Genomic DNA, 17,830 nt, shown 5'->3' with positions numbered 1-17,830 from the left:
GTATACTCGCACAGACAGATTCTTCCGAACGCGGGGCATTTGCGTTCTGTGGATTTTACTCTGTCTCTTCATCTAATTCAAGACTGACTCCGTGATGTTGAGATCAGGGCTATTTTTAGCCACTATCCAGTTTTATCCATAGATTCCTGGGGTGCACAAAGGCCATCTGTCTCTTCACTGGATCTGAAAGTATAAAGGTATAATACAGTGGTAACTGGAGTCAAACCAGTTCACGTCACGTCATGTGTAACTCAAGTTCCCACACCTGTTCCTCTAGTACTGGATTTGTACATGATCAAAGGGGCTGTGTATTATGATACAAGGACAAAAAGCTGTAAATTATCTCACAGTTTAGGCATTAGATTTACCAGCTATAGCTTTTAGCTATTGGTAAACTCGTGCTAATGATTCTGGAAAAAGCTCATAAATAAAAACGTGTCACAATGTTTACATTTGGCTGTTGGGTGGATTACACTGACAAGTGCATGGTATTAAATCTAGCAGCACCGCTCTAAATATAGGCCTGGTTGATTCTCAGATAATAAATTGAAACATCTACTGCACACGAAAATATTATGATTTCTAATCAATATTGAATTAGAGCTGTGTGTGTGAAAATGTCAGTGTGGGATGAAACGTTTAAATCCCACCCATTTAAAAATGTGTTTTGCATATTGTTGCTTCTTATACTAGAAAGCTTCTTTGTAGATCATTGTAGATCACGTGACCATTATTTTCCATGTGCAATTATTGTTACTGCTCTGTAAACAGTATTTATATTTTATATTTTGTGCATAACCATTGCTTTTTTATATTCTGCTTTACACTTTACTGTTGTAACACCCACATTTCCCCGTTGTGGGACGAATAAAGGATTATCTTATCTTATCTTATCTCTTATTCATGTGTAATTATATTAAAATGTTAATTTACAGCACAGATTAACGGTTTTCAAATCTTTTTTTTGGTACATTAGGTAGATCATGTTCTAATATAGGAATCTGGTAAAGGTTGTAGCCTTTAACACCTAACATTATGAATACAGAACTTGGCAAGACTTAAATGAACGTGCGTCAAGCGTGTGTTCCGGGGTATGACGACACAGCATGACGAGCAGCCACACCGGGATGCTGATTGGATCCACTGTCTGCCCGAGGCGTGGCCAACGAGAAACACGGAAGTGGCGTCTCTTTAACAGCAATAACAAAGTTGCTTTGAGGAGCTGAAACGTGGACGAAATACGGTTAATAATTATTTAAATGGCCAGTTTGTCATAAAACACTTAACCCTTCGCTTCTATGGTCGCTTATATACACTCAAGTTTATTATGACAGATGTTATGAACGCTTCAGTGACAGAGCTTTCTGGGCAATTATGAATAATAATCGTTAGAGATGGTCTTTTTGTTGTTTTAAGGTTGTAAGGGGACGATGTCAACTATATCTTTTCTCACAGTTGTTCCAACTGGCATTGCTATCATAACCTGGAATAACACTTTCTTTGTTTAAATAAATACATAATACATAAAAACTACATCTGAAATCCAATACCTTTGATTGCTGAACTTATGTCATATACTAGGAGGGCCTCGCTGCTTAAAGGAGCAGCCAACAAGTAGGTAAAGTACGACTGGTGTCCTTCTTTTGTGTGTGTTTGGGGGCAATGGCACGACACGTGCCCGCAGAGCTCCATTATATATATTATTTCTAAGAGATGTAGGCAAACTCCATTTTAGGGGTCTGCCAGCTCCTATTCCTGTTTGTCTGGCTATTGTGTGGATGGATGGAGGGCTGAACAGGGGGGAGGAGGAGGACGACGACGAGGAAGAGGAGGAGGAGGAGGAGGTGAGGACAAACCCGAGCACAAGGGGACTGGTTCATTGGCTGGCTGCTGCCAGTAGCCCATAGCCCATATCTTTTCCTTTTATCCGAAAACAACAGCAGAGTTTTGTTAATGTCTTTGAGTTGCCAGGTCGGAAAATAAACCCCCCCAACCAGCATTACTACGACTAAGCTACCGAGCGGACGGTAGCATGATAGTCGCGGAGGGCGCTCGGCACGAAGAGGGCCCGTATCTGCATCGTCCCGCTGCGCCGACGCCGAGTTCATTGAGTCGGTGAGCCCCGCGACCAGCGTCCGAACATGGGGAAGGAGGTGAACGGCGTGTCGCGGAGCCGCTTCGAGGTGAGCGCACGTATGACAACATGACACACACACTCGAGCAGCTTGTTGTGGACGTTACAGGAGGTCGGGGCCTACGCGACTGACCGTGTCCCTCTGTGTTTATTGTGGCTAAAACAACTGCGCTCGCGGTTCGCAGCCACTGGTGCAGCTTCCGCAGTCGGTCGCTCCGTGGTCTGGGATCGGGTCAGAAGACGGCTGGTTGTTTTGGTCGACGCCGCCGCCGCCGGAGCCCGAGGCCCCCGTCGGGGCTCGGTTATCTCCCGCAGAGCCTGTCGTCCAGTTGTTGTCGGTTTTTAAAAAGGGGGATCTCTGAACAGCGCTGCCCTCGTTTCCCTTCCTGCGCCCCCGTCAAAACAAAGACAATGACGCCCGTGGAGCCGGAGCTGTCCTCGGCGTGCTCCGGCTCCACGGTTTCATGTTTGTCATATTTATCAGCAGATATGTGTGGACTATGATTACTAATCCTCCTCGTGTCGCCGTGGGACTTTGGTCGGGGCTGGTGGTTGTGTGTGTGTGTGTGTGTGTGTGTGTCGCGACGAGCCCCGGGTGTTGTGCTCGTCCATGGCCGCTGCGCATGCAGGGGGCCTCGGCTCGTCGACTGCCACATACACGGCGCGGAACTGTCAAACAAAACAAACAGGCCCCCGAGCTGCACACACACATTCATGAAGAAAAACACACAACATCAACCGTATTGTGTCTTATGAGGCCCCTTTACCCCATAAACTTTATGTCGCAGCCATATATATATATATATATATATATATATATATATATATAAGGTTTGGGGGGGAAAACTCGCACACAAACTGCTTCGCAGTCCGGCCGGTGACATTACTTGGGCCCCGTGTCGCCTTTGGTTTAATCCCCAGCCAGCGTGGGATCTGTGTGTGTGTGTGTGTGTGGTTGATTTATTTTTAACGGTGCAACAGCCGACGACTCAGGAGATTCAGGCCGTTACCTCCTGGCCCCGACAGCTGCGGTAGAGCCACTGTTTGTGTGTGTGTGTGTGTGTGAAGTTCACGGGGCGTAGGACAGCGGAACACCGGAAGTGGCGCGACTTTGTCTTCAAAGTAAAAGCGGAATAAAACGCCAGTCACGCCTCTTTTTTCGTTATTATTTTCATGGTTCCAAAGTTGTTGTCCAACCGCGTTTTATGTGAAAGTGGATTTTACGGAGTTTGGCGTGACAACTGAATTTCAAAAGCTTACAGCCCTGAGAGACATAACTAGAAATACAAATAAGCTTACATAGTTTTTTTTATTGTCTGAAACATTCATGTGATACAGTTTAGTTAAACCTATTGTTTATTTATAGATGCAAGATGTCAATTCTAAGCATGTTGTTAGTGTTATTTGTCAGTGACCAGTTACAATTACTTACGTACTTACTGATTTATTACTATAGAATACATTACAATCAAATCGGTGTTGGTCTTGTATGCCGGTGCAGAGTTTTTACTTTGAAAGGCCTGGGCCGCTTGATGTCTCTTACATTCTGTCTGGCTTCACTGCTCTGCAGTAAGATGCTGAACTGTTGTGCTCCACCAGCCCTTCACAAAACAATACAGCAGCCTGGGTGGGAAAGAAAGGAAAAAGAAAGGCATTAATGATTCACAATTTTATTACCCCAGTTAAATGAAATCTGTTAACGTGATTGACCTAAGAGATGTTTCGGAAGTTTAATCTGTAAGTAACAAACAAATCTGTTTACGGTCTACATCTTGTCTCTTTAGTATTTCATATATCTATTAGTCCTTAACTTTGAAGATGGAATAAATAACTGAAACCCGGTTTAGCCACTGATTCAATGTCAATTCATGGTGCACACACCACTTTTAAAAGTGTCAAACTATTCCAAATTCACTCTGAGGATGGGATCTTTTCAGGAAATGACAGAAATATATTTTCTAAAAAAATTTCCCTAGCTGGAGGTTACAGTCCACCAAGCTTCTTTTTTTTTACCTCCCTCCACGGCCTGCATCACCAATTATAACCGTCCAGTGGAGAAAGCATAATGCTCACATTCATGCAGCATCAGGTTCATTTTATGTTGGATTACAAAAGGGGGGGGCAGTGTAAACATACACCCGTTAACCCAAGTGCACTGGTTCTTTGGAAATGGCCCCTGGATTATTTGGCCAGAGCGTAGCTGCCGACCGTGGAAGGGCGAGCTGTCAGAGTCAATTTGCCCCAAATCCAAACTGGGAAATGTCTGTCCCTTCTTATACTCCCTCCGAGTTTTTACACGTCTGCGCTGGCAGGGCACCATGCATAGACAGCTGTGTGTGTGTGTGTGTGTGTGTGTGTGTGTGTGTGTGTGTGTGTGTGTGTGTGTGTGTGTGTGTGTGTGTGTGTGTGTGTGTGTGTGTGTGTGTGTGTGTGTGTGTGTGTGTGTGTGTGTGTGTGTGTGTGTGTGTGTGTGTGTGTGTGTGTGTGTGTGTGTGTGTGTGTGTGTGTTTAGCAGAGAGACATACAGTAGACCGGCTTTGACCCAGAACTGACTGGATTTTTTTTAAAGATCCAGTCAATGAGTTCAACAGGCTTTTTTTTTTTTTTGTCAGTTTATTTTTTTGTGTGAAGCTGAAGAATAGTTTTTGCTCGAGTCCTGGAACAATCTGGAGCTATTGTGAATGTGGTTTCAGGATAAAACGCCCATAATTAAAAATGGTACACAGTTTGAAAACCCATTAACTATTATTTATTTTTGTTTAAACACAACAAATCAACCCTTTTTAACTGTATTCTTCTTTGGTCTTGGGCGCTTCGTGTTTGTACCTGCGAGGAAATGCAAACAAGGAGGCCCCTCGCCAATTTCCTTGATCTTGTCGCAGATGTTTGCCTTGTGTAAATAACGGGCCTTTCTGCCCTTTCGCATTCACGCACACACCAAAGCCCCCCACCCTCCAATTACCCTGTCGGCTGGTTTAGATTTATCTTTCTAAGTCTATGGAATGGAAAAAGGATTGGCCCAGATGTTGCTTCCTTCGTCCTTGTTGTGGCTGAGAGGACGCTCCCGGTCGTCATTGTCTCAACATCTTTGCGTTTTACAGTCTAGAAAATTATGGGAACCCGGTAGTTCTCTCTGTCTGTCTGTCTGTCTGTCTGTCTGTCTGTGTGTGTGTGTGTGTGTGTGTGTGTGTGTGTGTGTGTGTGTGTGTGTGTGTGTGTGTGTGTGTGTGTGTGTGTGTGTGTGTGTGTGTGTGTGTGTGTGTGTGTGTGTGTGTGTGTGTGTGTGTGTGTGTGTGTGTGTGTGTGTGTGGAAGTTATAGATGCTAATTTGTCGTCTCTTCTGTGAATCGCAGCCTTCACTGTGGGTAATGGGCCGGTATCTGTGTTCGCAGGGGATGCAGTTATTTGTGTGGAAATCCATTAGGTGTTTGTAGAAACCGAGGTGATCCTTCAGGAGATATATTGTTAACTGGCGCGACAGTGTCTTGTCGATTCGCAGCACATGCTGGTTTCGACACCGGGGCAAACTCGATGATGTAAATGACACAGGGGGAAGTGAGGATGGAATATGGCCTGCAGAAAAGATAACAAGAAAACGGCGGCCATTACGGCTCTGTAGGCAACAGTACAGTCCAATCCTGCTCCTTTAGCTTAACAGACACAAAATCATGTCTCTTGTGCTGCTTTATCTTAATTATCACCTTCAATGAGGGTCTTTTTAAAAGACTTGACATTGAATCCATCTCAGCTAACAAGATTACAATCATTTATCTTCGCTTATGTGCTGAGGCCGTCCTTGAGTGAGGTGAGGAGAGGGAGGGAGGGGTGTTGGCCCTGGCCGTGCTGAAACAGATCTAATATTATTCTCTGTCTCTTTTCAGATGTTCACAAACAGCGACGAGGCAGTCATCAATAAGAAGCTGCCCAAGGAGCTGTTGCTAAGGTGAGCGACACACACACACACACACACACACACACACACACACACACACACACACACACACACACACACACACACACACACACACACACACACACACACACACAGTGTATCCCACAAATCAAATGCTGCAGCTTAACTAACCACCGGGACGCAGATCGTCCCTCCCTCCCATTCTCTTCTCTGCTTCCCCCAGCGCTGAAGCGATATTAATAACTGATGCTAACTGATTTCAGACACCCCCCCCCCCCCCCCCCCCCCAAAAAAAAAAAACTGGAGACCAAACAGAAAAACGAAGGCCATAACTCAAGCCTCGGCCTTGCCCGTGCTGCGGCTGCTGACTCTGCTGCCTGGCCAGGTGCGGCGCCCTGATTTGTGGGGCTGGCAAGGGAACACTAGGCCTCGCCACATCCCTGCCTCGATACAGCTTGTGCTGCATTGTCGGATCATTAATTAAGTTCCTAGCCTTGTTCATTAGAAGCGTTAGATGAGCGTCTTCCTTGCCAGGACGCAACTTTGAGCGAACGCGTCTATGCTGCCGACAATATTGGCTGATTAACTCGTGGACGCAGGGGCTGAGTTGAGGGCAGAGTCGAAGCGTGAAGACGAAGCGTGAAGACGAAGCCATCGGGGGGTCTCTTAACCCTGTCCCTGTCTGTCTTCCAGAATCTTCTCCTTTCTGGATGTGGTAACACTCTGTCGCTGTGCCCAGGTCTCACGGGTGAGTCTACGTTCACAAGGCACGTGCACGTGACTGTGTGTATTTGTGTTTCAGCGTGACCCTGAAATGTCTGTTTCTTCCCTCCCTGCTCTCAGTCCTGGAATGTCTTGGCCTTGGATGGCAGCAACTGGCAACGAATTGACCTCTTTGACTTTCAGAGGGACATTGAGGTGAGCAACTCTGATCTGATCCATCCATCTAGTTTTCTCTACTCTTACTGCTTTGACTTTACACATCGCTCTTAATTTGTCATCAACGAGGCGTAGAAACGAATACAGCAGGCTGAGTGGATTTTTTTTTTTTCGCAGGGCCGGGTGGTGGAGAACATCTCGAAGCGATGTGGGGGTTTTCTTAGGAAGCTCAGCCTGCGGGGGTGCCTGGGTGTGGGTGACAGTGCCCTGAGGTGAGTTTGGCAAAGACTTGGTCTACATCCACATTACTACGTTTAAGAACCCAATCACTGTTGCTACGTTTACTTCTCCGGAGGTTGCAAGCACTGGAGACGAAGAGGTTTGAAATCTCAGTGGCTGTGTTTTAGCATGGTCGGGCAAAAACGGGAGACTTTTGGAAACGGTGACACAGTCGCCCACATTCTCTTTCTAATCGGTTCTTATCGGTGACAACTCGACTACCTGCGGTGAAGACGAAACGTGGCAAACACTCACTGTCAGTAATAGTTCCCCCTCATCATCGGTCCAAGAAACTAAATCCCTCGTCTTGCCTTTGAGTTAGCGACTGCAGAGTAGACAATCTGCCTCCTGTCGCTTCCTGCACGCCAATACGTAATTGGTCACAAGAAGCTTTTTCAAGTGTGTTGGTTTGGACGGGGGATTAAAGCTGACGCAGAGCTAAAACGCTCACCTGGACAGAGACGTTTTTTTGTTCTATAAGGCTGTTTTAAAATTAAAACGTAATAGTGTGGATGTAGCCTTATCCTAACAGAAGAGAGAGAAAGAGGGAGCAAGTTCAGCATCACACAAACCTTTGTTGTTGTTGTTTTTTCTCTGTAGGACCTTCTCACAGAACTGCAGGAACATTGAGCTGCTCAGTCTGAACGGCTGCACCAAGATCACTGACAGGTGTGTGCACAGTTCGCTCACGCAACGTGGCCGCTAATGAACCACAAGGCAATTTCACCCCTCAAAACGCTCACGGCCTTTCTCCTCCGCAGCACGTGTAACAGCCTCAGTAAGTTCTGTCCAAAGCTGAAGCACCTGGATCTCTCCTCCTGTACCTCAATCACCAACCTGTCACTCAAAGCTCTCAGGTGTGTAGGTTCAGCTCGGGAAAGTGGTTTTAGACTTTTGGTCGCCGCTGTGGGAGTTGATAGACTTTAAGCCTTTTGTACAGTTGATTCACGGGGTTGTACTTTTAAAGGCTCACTCGTCTTTCTTCTGCGTCCCCCTCGTCTCAGTGAGGGTTGTCCCCTGCTGGAGCAGCTCAACATCTCTTGGTGTGATCAGGTCACCAAGGATGGAGTCCAGGCCCTGGTCCGCTCCTGCCCTGGAATCAAGGGCCTTTTCCTCAAAGGCTGCACGCAGGTACTGTGAGGAGTTGGCAGCTGGTGTTGTACAAATGATTTGGTTCAGATAGATCACAGTTGCTGTCACACCGAATATAAAATGCACGATTTCCTCTGTAGCAGATAAAGGAAAGCGACAGTTTAAATGTAAAAGCCTTAATATAGTGCAATCCTGTTATATCCACAGTACTGTGTGAAGAGACAACCACTTGTTTCTATGAATATGTCACATATCATAAATAAAAAGGACAAAACAAATCACAACATACAGCCAGAGATCTTTGACTCAACTTCATGATCATTCAGTGGTTCTGTCGTGGTTGAATTATTATTATTATCATCCTGTAATAATAAGATGTGTTCTGTAGAAGATCCCTTTGATGACAGTGACAGCAGGGAGGACTCTTGTTTTTGATCTAAGTTTTCCAGTGCATTTGGATTTCAGATCAAACTTTGTCTTTCGTCTCTCGCAGCTAGAAGACGAAGCTCTGAAGCATATCGGGGCTCACTGTCCGGAGCTGGTCACACTCAACTTGCAGACATGTTCAGTAAGTACAGTTGACGTGGCAAGAGGAGGAATGGGATCTATCGGGAAAATGTTGCTCTGTGGAAACGCTCAGTAGTTTCCAGGGAATGGGTGATGGTCGCCAAGAACACATTGTGCTTTTCAACTGAAAGCCCACAGTGGACAGCTGATGGACTGCGAAGCCTGTTCCTGACAATCTGTTTCTGTTCCTCTGACTGTTCCCGTCCTGAGCATTCGTCCTTCCTCAATGCCATCTGATCGCTCTCCTCTTTCTCCCCCCTTCAGCTCTTTCTCATCTCACACCTCAGGAACTCTCCATCTCGTCTCGTCCCTGCTGTTCCTCCTCTTTGTTACAGTCTGTTTTCCAGTCTTTGCCCAGTCCGATTTTTACTTCCTCTTCCTCCGTTCGATCTCTTCCAAGTTTTTTCTAGCAAACTTGGAAGAGATCAGACAGAAGAAGCATTAGAAAAAAGCTTGTGATAGAGAAGCTTTACGTTTCGTGACATCAATATATCCAAATTCGTACGTTGAGGAGTAGCCACCAGTGAGTGCCGGAATAATTTTGTTATGACATCTCAAGGTTGCTGACACGTTTGTCTTTCTGTGAGCAGCAGATCACAGACGAGGGCCTCATCACAATTTGCAGAGGTTGTCATCGCCTGCAGTCTCTGTGTGTGTCGGGCTGTGCCAACATCACAGACGCCATCCTCCACGCCCTGGGACAGAACTGCCCCCGCCTCAGGTAACACACACACACACAAACATCCTCACGCTGAGACTACTGTAGATCTCTACAAAGTACAATATCTATCTTACCTGTGCAAGAACTCGGAAAGCGATGCAGCCATTGCCCAACTCTCCCCTTGTCGTCCTTTCAGAATATTAGAAGTAGCCCGCTGCTCCCAGCTTACAGATGTGGGTTTTACTACATTAGCAAGGGTGAGTGTGGAATTTGTCTCTTGGTTGCATGCACACACACATAGCAACCAGAGTCTTCGATCCCAAATTGAAATATTTTTTACATTGAGATGAGTTTGTCTGAAAAAGCATAAACACACACTAATTCATGCTCTTCTGTCTCTGTGTAACATCTCCGTTAGAATTGTCACGAGCTTGAGAAAATGGATTTGGAAGAATGTGTGCAGGTAAATAAACAATCTGAGCTCCATAAATAATGATTCCGTCGTTGTTGTTGTTGTACGTCGTCTGCAGTTGTGACATTCGCTGCGTTTCACCTTTGCCTCAGATCACAGATGGGACGCTCATCCAGCTGTCGATCCACTGTCCTCGTCTGCAAGTCCTAGTGAGTGTTTCCCCCGCCACTTTAAAAAACCACATTTGACTCCTGTAGCATTTAGCAGCAGCAGATCGCAGCTTGTTCCGAGAAAGACGGTTGAGTAATACAAGCTCCCGCTGTTCCCCGTAGAGTCTGTCTCACTGTGAGCTGATCACCGACGATGGCATCAGACACCTCGGCAGCGGCCCCTGCGCTCACGACCGTCTGGAGGTGATCGAGCTGGACAACTGCCCCCTGATCACGGACGCCTCGCTGGAGCACCTGAAGAACTGCCACAGTCTGGACCGCATCGAGCTGTACGACTGCCAGCAGATCACCCGCGCTGGTATCAAGAGACTAAGGGTGAGTGGGGTGGGCGTGAGCGATGATTCATGTGCACAATGTACTGTAAACGCCAGTTCTTTACATTTACGTTTCAGCTGGATTAATGTGTGCGATGTTATAATGATGATGCAACGCCCCCCTGTGTGGCGTGAGACAACCATGCACTTAACCGAGCTATTTTATTTGTTTATGTACTTTAGACCTGTACCGCTAAAACAATTTCTCATTAATAATAGATGATTCATAGATGTGAACTCTTTACCTTTTGAGCGAAGCCACTGCACTGACAGACAGATTACGATATCCCTGAAATGAGGCCTGTTGTTCTTGGAGCACCCGTCGATTCTACTGGTGCTTTGATGGCACAATGTTGGCGAATGCATAACATGAAATAGGGAAGGTGAGGCTAAAGGACCAGTGAGACATTTTGGGATGGCTTGGATGAGACATCTGTGAAAATGTGGGTGAAACTGTTTGCGGGCCCTTTAACAGGAAACTGTCCAGTGTGAACACAGTCCAGCTACCAGAACCCCCGAAGCTCCTTAAGGTCTTGTCAGCTTAAAGCTAACATGTCCAGGTGTTCCTGAAAACGTGGATTTGTCCCTCTGAAGTCGTGACACTGTATCAGGTTGTATCCAATCCCCTCTTGCTTGAAATGCCATCAATTTAAACTTTTATCGCCCCAATCACGACTCAGTCATGTTTGAGTCACCACTCCGCCCACGCACGAAGAATCAAAATGCAATGTACGAAGTACAAACTGTCTCCTCAAGAGCTGTGGGAGTGAGCGCTCTGTCCGAATCGAGCTGGACTCCTCATCATTAGATCTCTTATGAGGCTTGTTATTTTGTTTTCAATAACCTACGTGTCTCGACAAACTATAGCCACGGATGTATTGAGCCACCTAGTGCAGCGCTCCAAGTATTTGTATGAACCATTAACGCATTTCCACTCGTTTCCTTCTTCTTCTTCTCCTCTCCACCACAGACCCATCTGCCTAACATCAAAGTGCACGCGTACTTCGCTCCCGTCACTCCGCCGCCCTCCGTCGGGGGAAGCCGCCAGAGGTTCTGCCGCTGCTGCGTCCTGCTATGATGTAAAGACAACGACCCCCCCCTCCCTTCCCCGTCCCAGTGTCACGCTCCTCGCAGCCCGTCACTTGACCCCTGACCTGCTGTCCACCCCCCCGCCCCCCGTCACAGAGTACATGCTGGTGTGTCCCCCCTTTTTGGAGCTGCAGAGAGAGGGAGGGAGCCACAACAACGCAACCGGGTCTTGGGTAACTTTTCCCCCAAAAACATTCCCAAACCCTCCCCGTCACACCTACACACACACACACACACACACACACACACACACACACAGCCTTTTACACAAGCCGATAAGCAGACACACCTGTACACCCGCAGATAAACTCTGAGAAGAATGTCAGAACATTCCCTGGGCTGTGTTCAATGGACAAACCAGTATTACAGAGAGGGTTGTGTAAAAGAAATCGCCACCATCACCGTGTGATCGCCATCGTTAAGGATTTAACTCTTCATACAAAAGAGTCACTCGACGAGATCTTCACGTCAAAAACAACGGTCCCTGTATTCACGAGCAGCCAGACTTACTTCAATTACTTTAGCACTTTGAGACAAATTGCAGTGACAGCTTTTAAAACGAGACCATTAAATAGGCTGAAATATCCCACTTAACCTCTCACACACACACACACACACACACACCCTTCCACTGGTGTGTTCAAGGTCACTCTACCGCTACCTCTAGACGGGAACTGCACTTGAGTGATACCAGGCTGTTCATTTACAAAAAAAGAGGCAGCCCCCCCCCCCCCCCCCCCCCATAAAACAGCCAAAAGCCTGTCATGTGATATATATATATATTTATATATATATAGATATATATATCTATATATATATATCTATATATATATATATATATCTATATATATTTGCAGCTATTTGCACTTACAGTAAAAGCAACGATGAGACACTTTAAAAAAAAAAAAAAAGACAACAATCTCGAAATTGAAGACTGGCGTTTTACTAACAACAACACACACACACACACGAATACGAACCTTCTCTTGAATGCGTGCACTGAGCTTGCTACACCTGTACCCTTGCCTCTCTCTGTTACAATCAGAAGCTTCAATATACCGAGGAAGAAGAAGGAGAAAAAAAAAAGACAAAGTTGAATATTTTTCTAAATAAAAATGGACACCAATTAAGACTCACAAGTGGGGGACTTCGAGAAGATGCCAAATGTTGCATGTAAAACACCACTAGTTTTTTTTTCTAAAAATCTAATTGTACATATATTAAGGACTGCGGCAGTCCGAGAGTCGAAGCCAGCTACGCAACATGATGATGGTATGAGACGGGGAGGAGACTCTGCCGCTGTCGGAGGACAACTGTGCCGAGGCTCACACACCATGCGTGTTTACGTACAGGTGTGTGTATGTGTGTGTGTGACGCTATTTGCTGGAGTAGAAAAGAGCCAGTACTCAATCTGGAGTTTGACGAAAGAACTGACGCTGGACTGCGAAAGCTCGTGTCAACTCACCGGAGAAGATACTCTTTTGACGGAAGGAAGAAGAAAGAAAAAAAAAAAAGAAAAAAAGACTTCACTACACGAATTCACGCTGTCAGACCGGGACAATGGAAAGAAAAAGCCAACTGAAAACAATCTAAAGTCTATTTTCCATTTATTTTTTAGTTTTGACTTCACTTGAGTTGCTCTTGTTTTCTCGCGTCGGCGATGGTTCCTGACGAACGAGGGAACTGGTGAACCACACACAGCGGAGAGGAAGGACACGCCGGACGGACGGCGTGGCATCAGCAACTCCTCGACTCCCATGAGGCCTTGCCGGGGTTACGGAGGGACGGCGTGTTGCACCCTGCCCCTGTGACCCCACCCCAACCACCCCCACCGCCCCGCGTCTGTCTGGGGCCAGTTGAGGCGACGACCGGACCAGACCTGGAGGAGTCGCTGCAAGAGGAAGTCGACTGGACCGCGAGCGCACAACTCCTCCTGTCCTGCTGACGGATACGGTGGATTGATTTCTGTCTCAACAGAGGGCTATAACGGACTTCAGCCTCCGCCCTCTGAAGTATTGAAGCCTTTTTCTTATGGAATATCTCCTCCTGCACTCGCACCTGCTTTATTCTGTCGCTCTTCTCTTCCCATTTCATTTCATTTTTTAAATGTGTCCTTTTCTGCTTTTCCTTTCCCGGTTTCCTCCTGGAGCTCTACGTTTCCTTCTCTTTTCTTTTTGCTCTTCTGTTTTTTGGTGTGGTTTGGATTGCGCCGGCTTTGTGTTTGAAGTCCCGAGTTCAGTGTCTCCGAGTTTTGAGCCCTCTTCCGGTTCCTCAGTTTCGCCCCTGAGGGAGTTTGTTTTTATCGAGAGTTTATTGTTACTAAATGTCCAGAGCGTAGCCTTTTTGCCCAAGGGGGGAGGGGGAGGGGGGGGGGGGGGGGGGGGGGGGGGGGGGGAGAGTGCGTGGCACCAGTGCAATTGTAATAAATGTTAAATGTGAGTTGGATACATTTTTTTTACGTGACTGGAGGAGGGGTCCATGATGACATGTATGTATGTATCATGTAGCTTGTACTAATTGAATGTTTCCATCACGGAGAAGTCCTCAGGATGGCTGTTCTGGCATTTTGTGTGCCACCTTTTTTTCCCCTCCGCAAAAAAAACAGTTTTTTCTCCCGTAAGTGTGCGTTTTCCTCCTTTTTAAACAATTTTTTTTATGGCTTACTTTTTTTCCAGAACCACCCTCCCATAATGCACCAGGCCCAAAATACACCAAGCCAAGGTAGAAATTGGTAAAGTTGTGGAATGTGGATCACTCTTAAAAATGTCCCCCGCTCTGGTTTTTAAAGATTCGTGCCTCCGGGACGAAAACCAAATGATTCTTTTCAGTATCGTGATCTGACAGGCAGGTTAAAACAGTCTTGAGATGAATCGGGTGTAATCCAGCCTGATCTGTTTTTGTCTGAATGGGGGGTTTTACGGCAGGATTAACAACAAAGAGTCAAAATGGCGGCGGTATGTAATGTACTCTGTGTACTTTGGGGTTAAGACAATTACCTCGGGAAAGAAGTAGTCAATGGATTTAGCCTGAGCCTGGACGTAACACCTGCGTGTCCCGTTCACTGCATGTGGCACAGGCCGAGTCACCAGGACAAACACTTTGAATTGATTACAGTTAATAATTACTCAGCCTCTCTCCGTGGTACAAAACAACACGACAGGCTCCGCGAAGCAAGAACACAAAACCCGACAAATTTTTCCTCCCGTTTTATCAAACACCTCTTGTGTCCTTCTGTCACACTTTCACCAGTTTACACGGAGGATCGAGAGGACGAGAGATGAATCTACTGTGTGTGTGTGTGTGTGTGTGTGTGTGTGTGTGTGTGTGTGTGTGTGTGTGTGTGTGTGTGTGTGTGTGTGTGTGTGTGTGTGTGTGTGTGTGTGTGTGTGTGTGTGTGTGTGTGTGTGTGTGTGTGTGTGTGTGTGTGGCGAAATTCAAAAAACAATTTTGACAATGACTGTAGTTCATATAATTACTGTAATTTCCCTTTTTCTTTTCTTTTCATTCTATTTTTTTTTTTTACAATTAACCGATATACATGAATATGTACGTATGAATAAATATATACCTATATTATTAAGACTTGTCTAGTTTATTCTCTGGTGTTGGAACTTGTCGCTCCGGTTGTGACCTCGTTGCTGCAGTAGGTGGCAGCAGTGAGCCGGTTGTGATGAAACCAGAGTCCAGTTGATGCTGATTTGCTAAACCACCAGTTGCCAGGCTCTAGTATATAGATGTTGTTTGTCTATAGGAAATGAAGAAATGAGTCACTTGCTGTCACATAAACAAATGAGTCATTACTAATATTAACAAATCTCCTTAACAACAGAAGTTAATAAGTTCATTGCAGTAGTTCCAAAAAGGGTGCTTTCATTTTTTTCTTGTCCAACACCAGAAACATTTGGCTTTAAAACACCGCTGATGCTTTTCAGCAGCTCTTTGTGTGAGGAAAGAAGAAATACATTATTGTTCTTTTTATTTCTCCTAAAAAATACACCAATTTTTAATACAGTAAAAAATTATTTGTTCATTTTATCATGTTTCATATAGCGCTTTTCTAGTCTTATTGTTGTATACCACTCAAAAGCACTTTACAGGACAAGTCACATTCACCTATTCACACACATTGTACCGCGCTTTTTCTGTCACATTCATAAACTGTTGGAATATTTAGGGGTTAAGTGTCCTGCCCAATCACACATCAGCGTGCGGACATGGGGGGAAGCTGGAAGCTGGGATCCAAACGCCAACCTTCGTGTTAGAGGACGACCGACTGTACCTCCTGAGCCACAGCCGCCCTATGTATGTATATATATGTGTATCTATTTATGTATGTGTGTCAGTGTGTTTATATATATATATATCTATATATAATTTTGCCCCTTCATTTAATCATTGTAAGGTCCCAGTGAGGTTCTTTACAGTATAATTAGATGAAAGAACAGGGTCTTATTTTCTGGGTCTCTTGCAAAGATTAATGTTGCAGGTTCACAGTTTTCCACATTTTAGAGCAATGGTCAGGTGCCAACAGTACAACATGAATAATGGACCTGTTTTTTTTTTTAGCTGTTATAATTATCTCTCCTCTTCGTACTGGCAAGTGAAAGATGTAATTTCAAAGTAGGAGTTTATCAGAGGATCATTAGAGGCCTCATCTTCTGAGGTAGACAATTCAACACTTTTTCAAAAATGTGATCTTATCTTATAAGCTTGCAAACTGCTAAGACACTGATCCCTCGAGTCATCATTTAGTAACAGCAGCAAAGACTATAACAGCACAACCTCTATCTGGGGTTGAAGATGAGACTCTTTATGGGGGGGGGGGGGTCTTAGTGACATAATGGTCTTTAGGAGCTCATGGGGCCACCGCATGCAGCGTCGAGTCTCTGCATCTGTGTGTGCTTACGTACACGAGTCCGAGGTGGAAGCACAGATGAGCAGCGAGCATCAATTCCTCTCAGTGGAAAGAAGAAGCAGCAGCAGCAGCAGCAGCTCTCGGTCCATGTGGCTGCACCATGGCGACCGCTGCCACGGCTGGGATCTTGTCTTCCGCCGCACGGGGACTCGCTCTGCTCCTCGCATCTTTGTTATTGTTTCCTCTTCATCCTCCTCCTCCTCCTCCTCCTCCCTCCTCCTCCCACAGGCAGATCAATGTGTTTTCAGGCCTGTTTTAATGTTCATTTTGAGCAGCCGAGTTCTGGCACCTGGGGTTTTCACGTGGAGGATGAAAGATGGGCTGGCTCAGAGGGAGAAAATGTAAGTGTGTGTGTGTGTGTGTGTGTGTGTGTGTGTGTGTGTGTGTGTGTGTGTGTGTGTGTGTGTGTGTGTGTGTGTGTGTGTGTGTGTGTGTGTGTGTGTGTGTGTGTGTGTGTGTGTGTGTGTGTGTGTGTGTGTCTGCTTCAGACTCTCTGCCGTTCAGTGTTTTCCTGAACACAGACAGATCAGATCACAGCTCACTGAACACACCACACCACCCAGACATTTGTGTGTCTGTTTATGTCTGACAGCAAACCTCCTTCTTTATTCACTTGGAAACTTTTTTTTGACTCTTGCCTTTTGTTTTCTTTGCTCCTTTTTTTTTAACCTTTCAATCACTCTGGCATATCTGCTCCGCCCTGTGCTCCGAGGGAAGCCATAATTAGCCAGATAGCAGACGAGTACAAAAGGAAAGACAGTCTTTCTTTCTTCCGTCTCTTTTCTTTTAACTCACCCCCACACACACCAGCGACTCTCTGGCAGCTTATAGAGCAAACTTTGATGTCAGGCTTAGGTGAAAAGCTGCAGTTCAGACACAGATAAAAGCACTGTGATCAACTTCAGGAGTCTTTACTCCTTTTATCACTGTGAGTGGTGCAGTAAACTCACCTGAAAGTGCCCTTGTTCTTCACCTTCACCAGGTTAACACAGAACTCGGTGGCTGTGTGTGTCCACTCTCTTCCTCCACCTCAAAGTGTATTACGCCTGTTTCTTTAAAAAAAAAAAAAAGGCACGGATCAATAGAAAACCCCCAGGAGGTGGAAGGTTAAAACTATTTTCCTTAAAATAGGAAATGAGATTGCATTTCAAATCAGAGGTACCAATTATCCTCTGGCGTTAGTCGCAGTGCAGCGTGCTTCAAAACAGATCACAGCAAGCTGATCGAGGCCCTGGCTCTCACACAGGAGCAGACACTGCAGGGCCACTCAGTCGTAGTGTCTGTGCGGTGCGTCAGAGGTCACACGGTGAACAGGACATGGGGGAAGAAGACTGATGGCACAGTC

General features: G+C 45.9%; 1 protein-coding gene across 1 annotated transcript; it reads left to right on the top strand.

Moving 5' to 3' along the window:
• Positions 1-1,827: 1,827 nt before the first annotated feature.
• fbxl20 (F-box and leucine-rich repeat protein 20) lies at positions 1,828-12,303 on the top strand. The gene is made up of 15 exons (XM_035614069.2): positions 1,828-2,183; positions 6,016-6,077; positions 6,741-6,795; positions 6,891-6,965; positions 7,104-7,198; positions 7,806-7,874; positions 7,967-8,062; positions 8,210-8,336; positions 8,791-8,865; positions 9,455-9,585; positions 9,722-9,782; positions 9,944-9,988; positions 10,090-10,146; positions 10,270-10,482; positions 11,452-12,303. Exons 1-15 carry the CDS (start codon positions 2,142-2,144, stop codon positions 11,557-11,559), a joined length of 1,311 nt encoding a protein of 436 aa, XP_035469962.1. The 5' UTR covers positions 1,828-2,141; the 3' UTR covers positions 11,560-12,303.
• The last annotated feature ends 5,527 nt before the right edge of the window (positions 12,304-17,830 follow it).

This window comes from Scophthalmus maximus, chromosome 17 (genome assembly GCF_022379125.1).
Source record: "Scophthalmus maximus strain ysfricsl-2021 chromosome 17, ASM2237912v1, whole genome shotgun sequence".
NCBI lineage: Eukaryota > Metazoa > Chordata > Actinopteri > Pleuronectiformes > Scophthalmidae > Scophthalmus > Scophthalmus maximus.
Note: the sequence above shows the minus strand (reverse complement) of the source record. Positions and strands in the feature narration are given on the sequence as shown.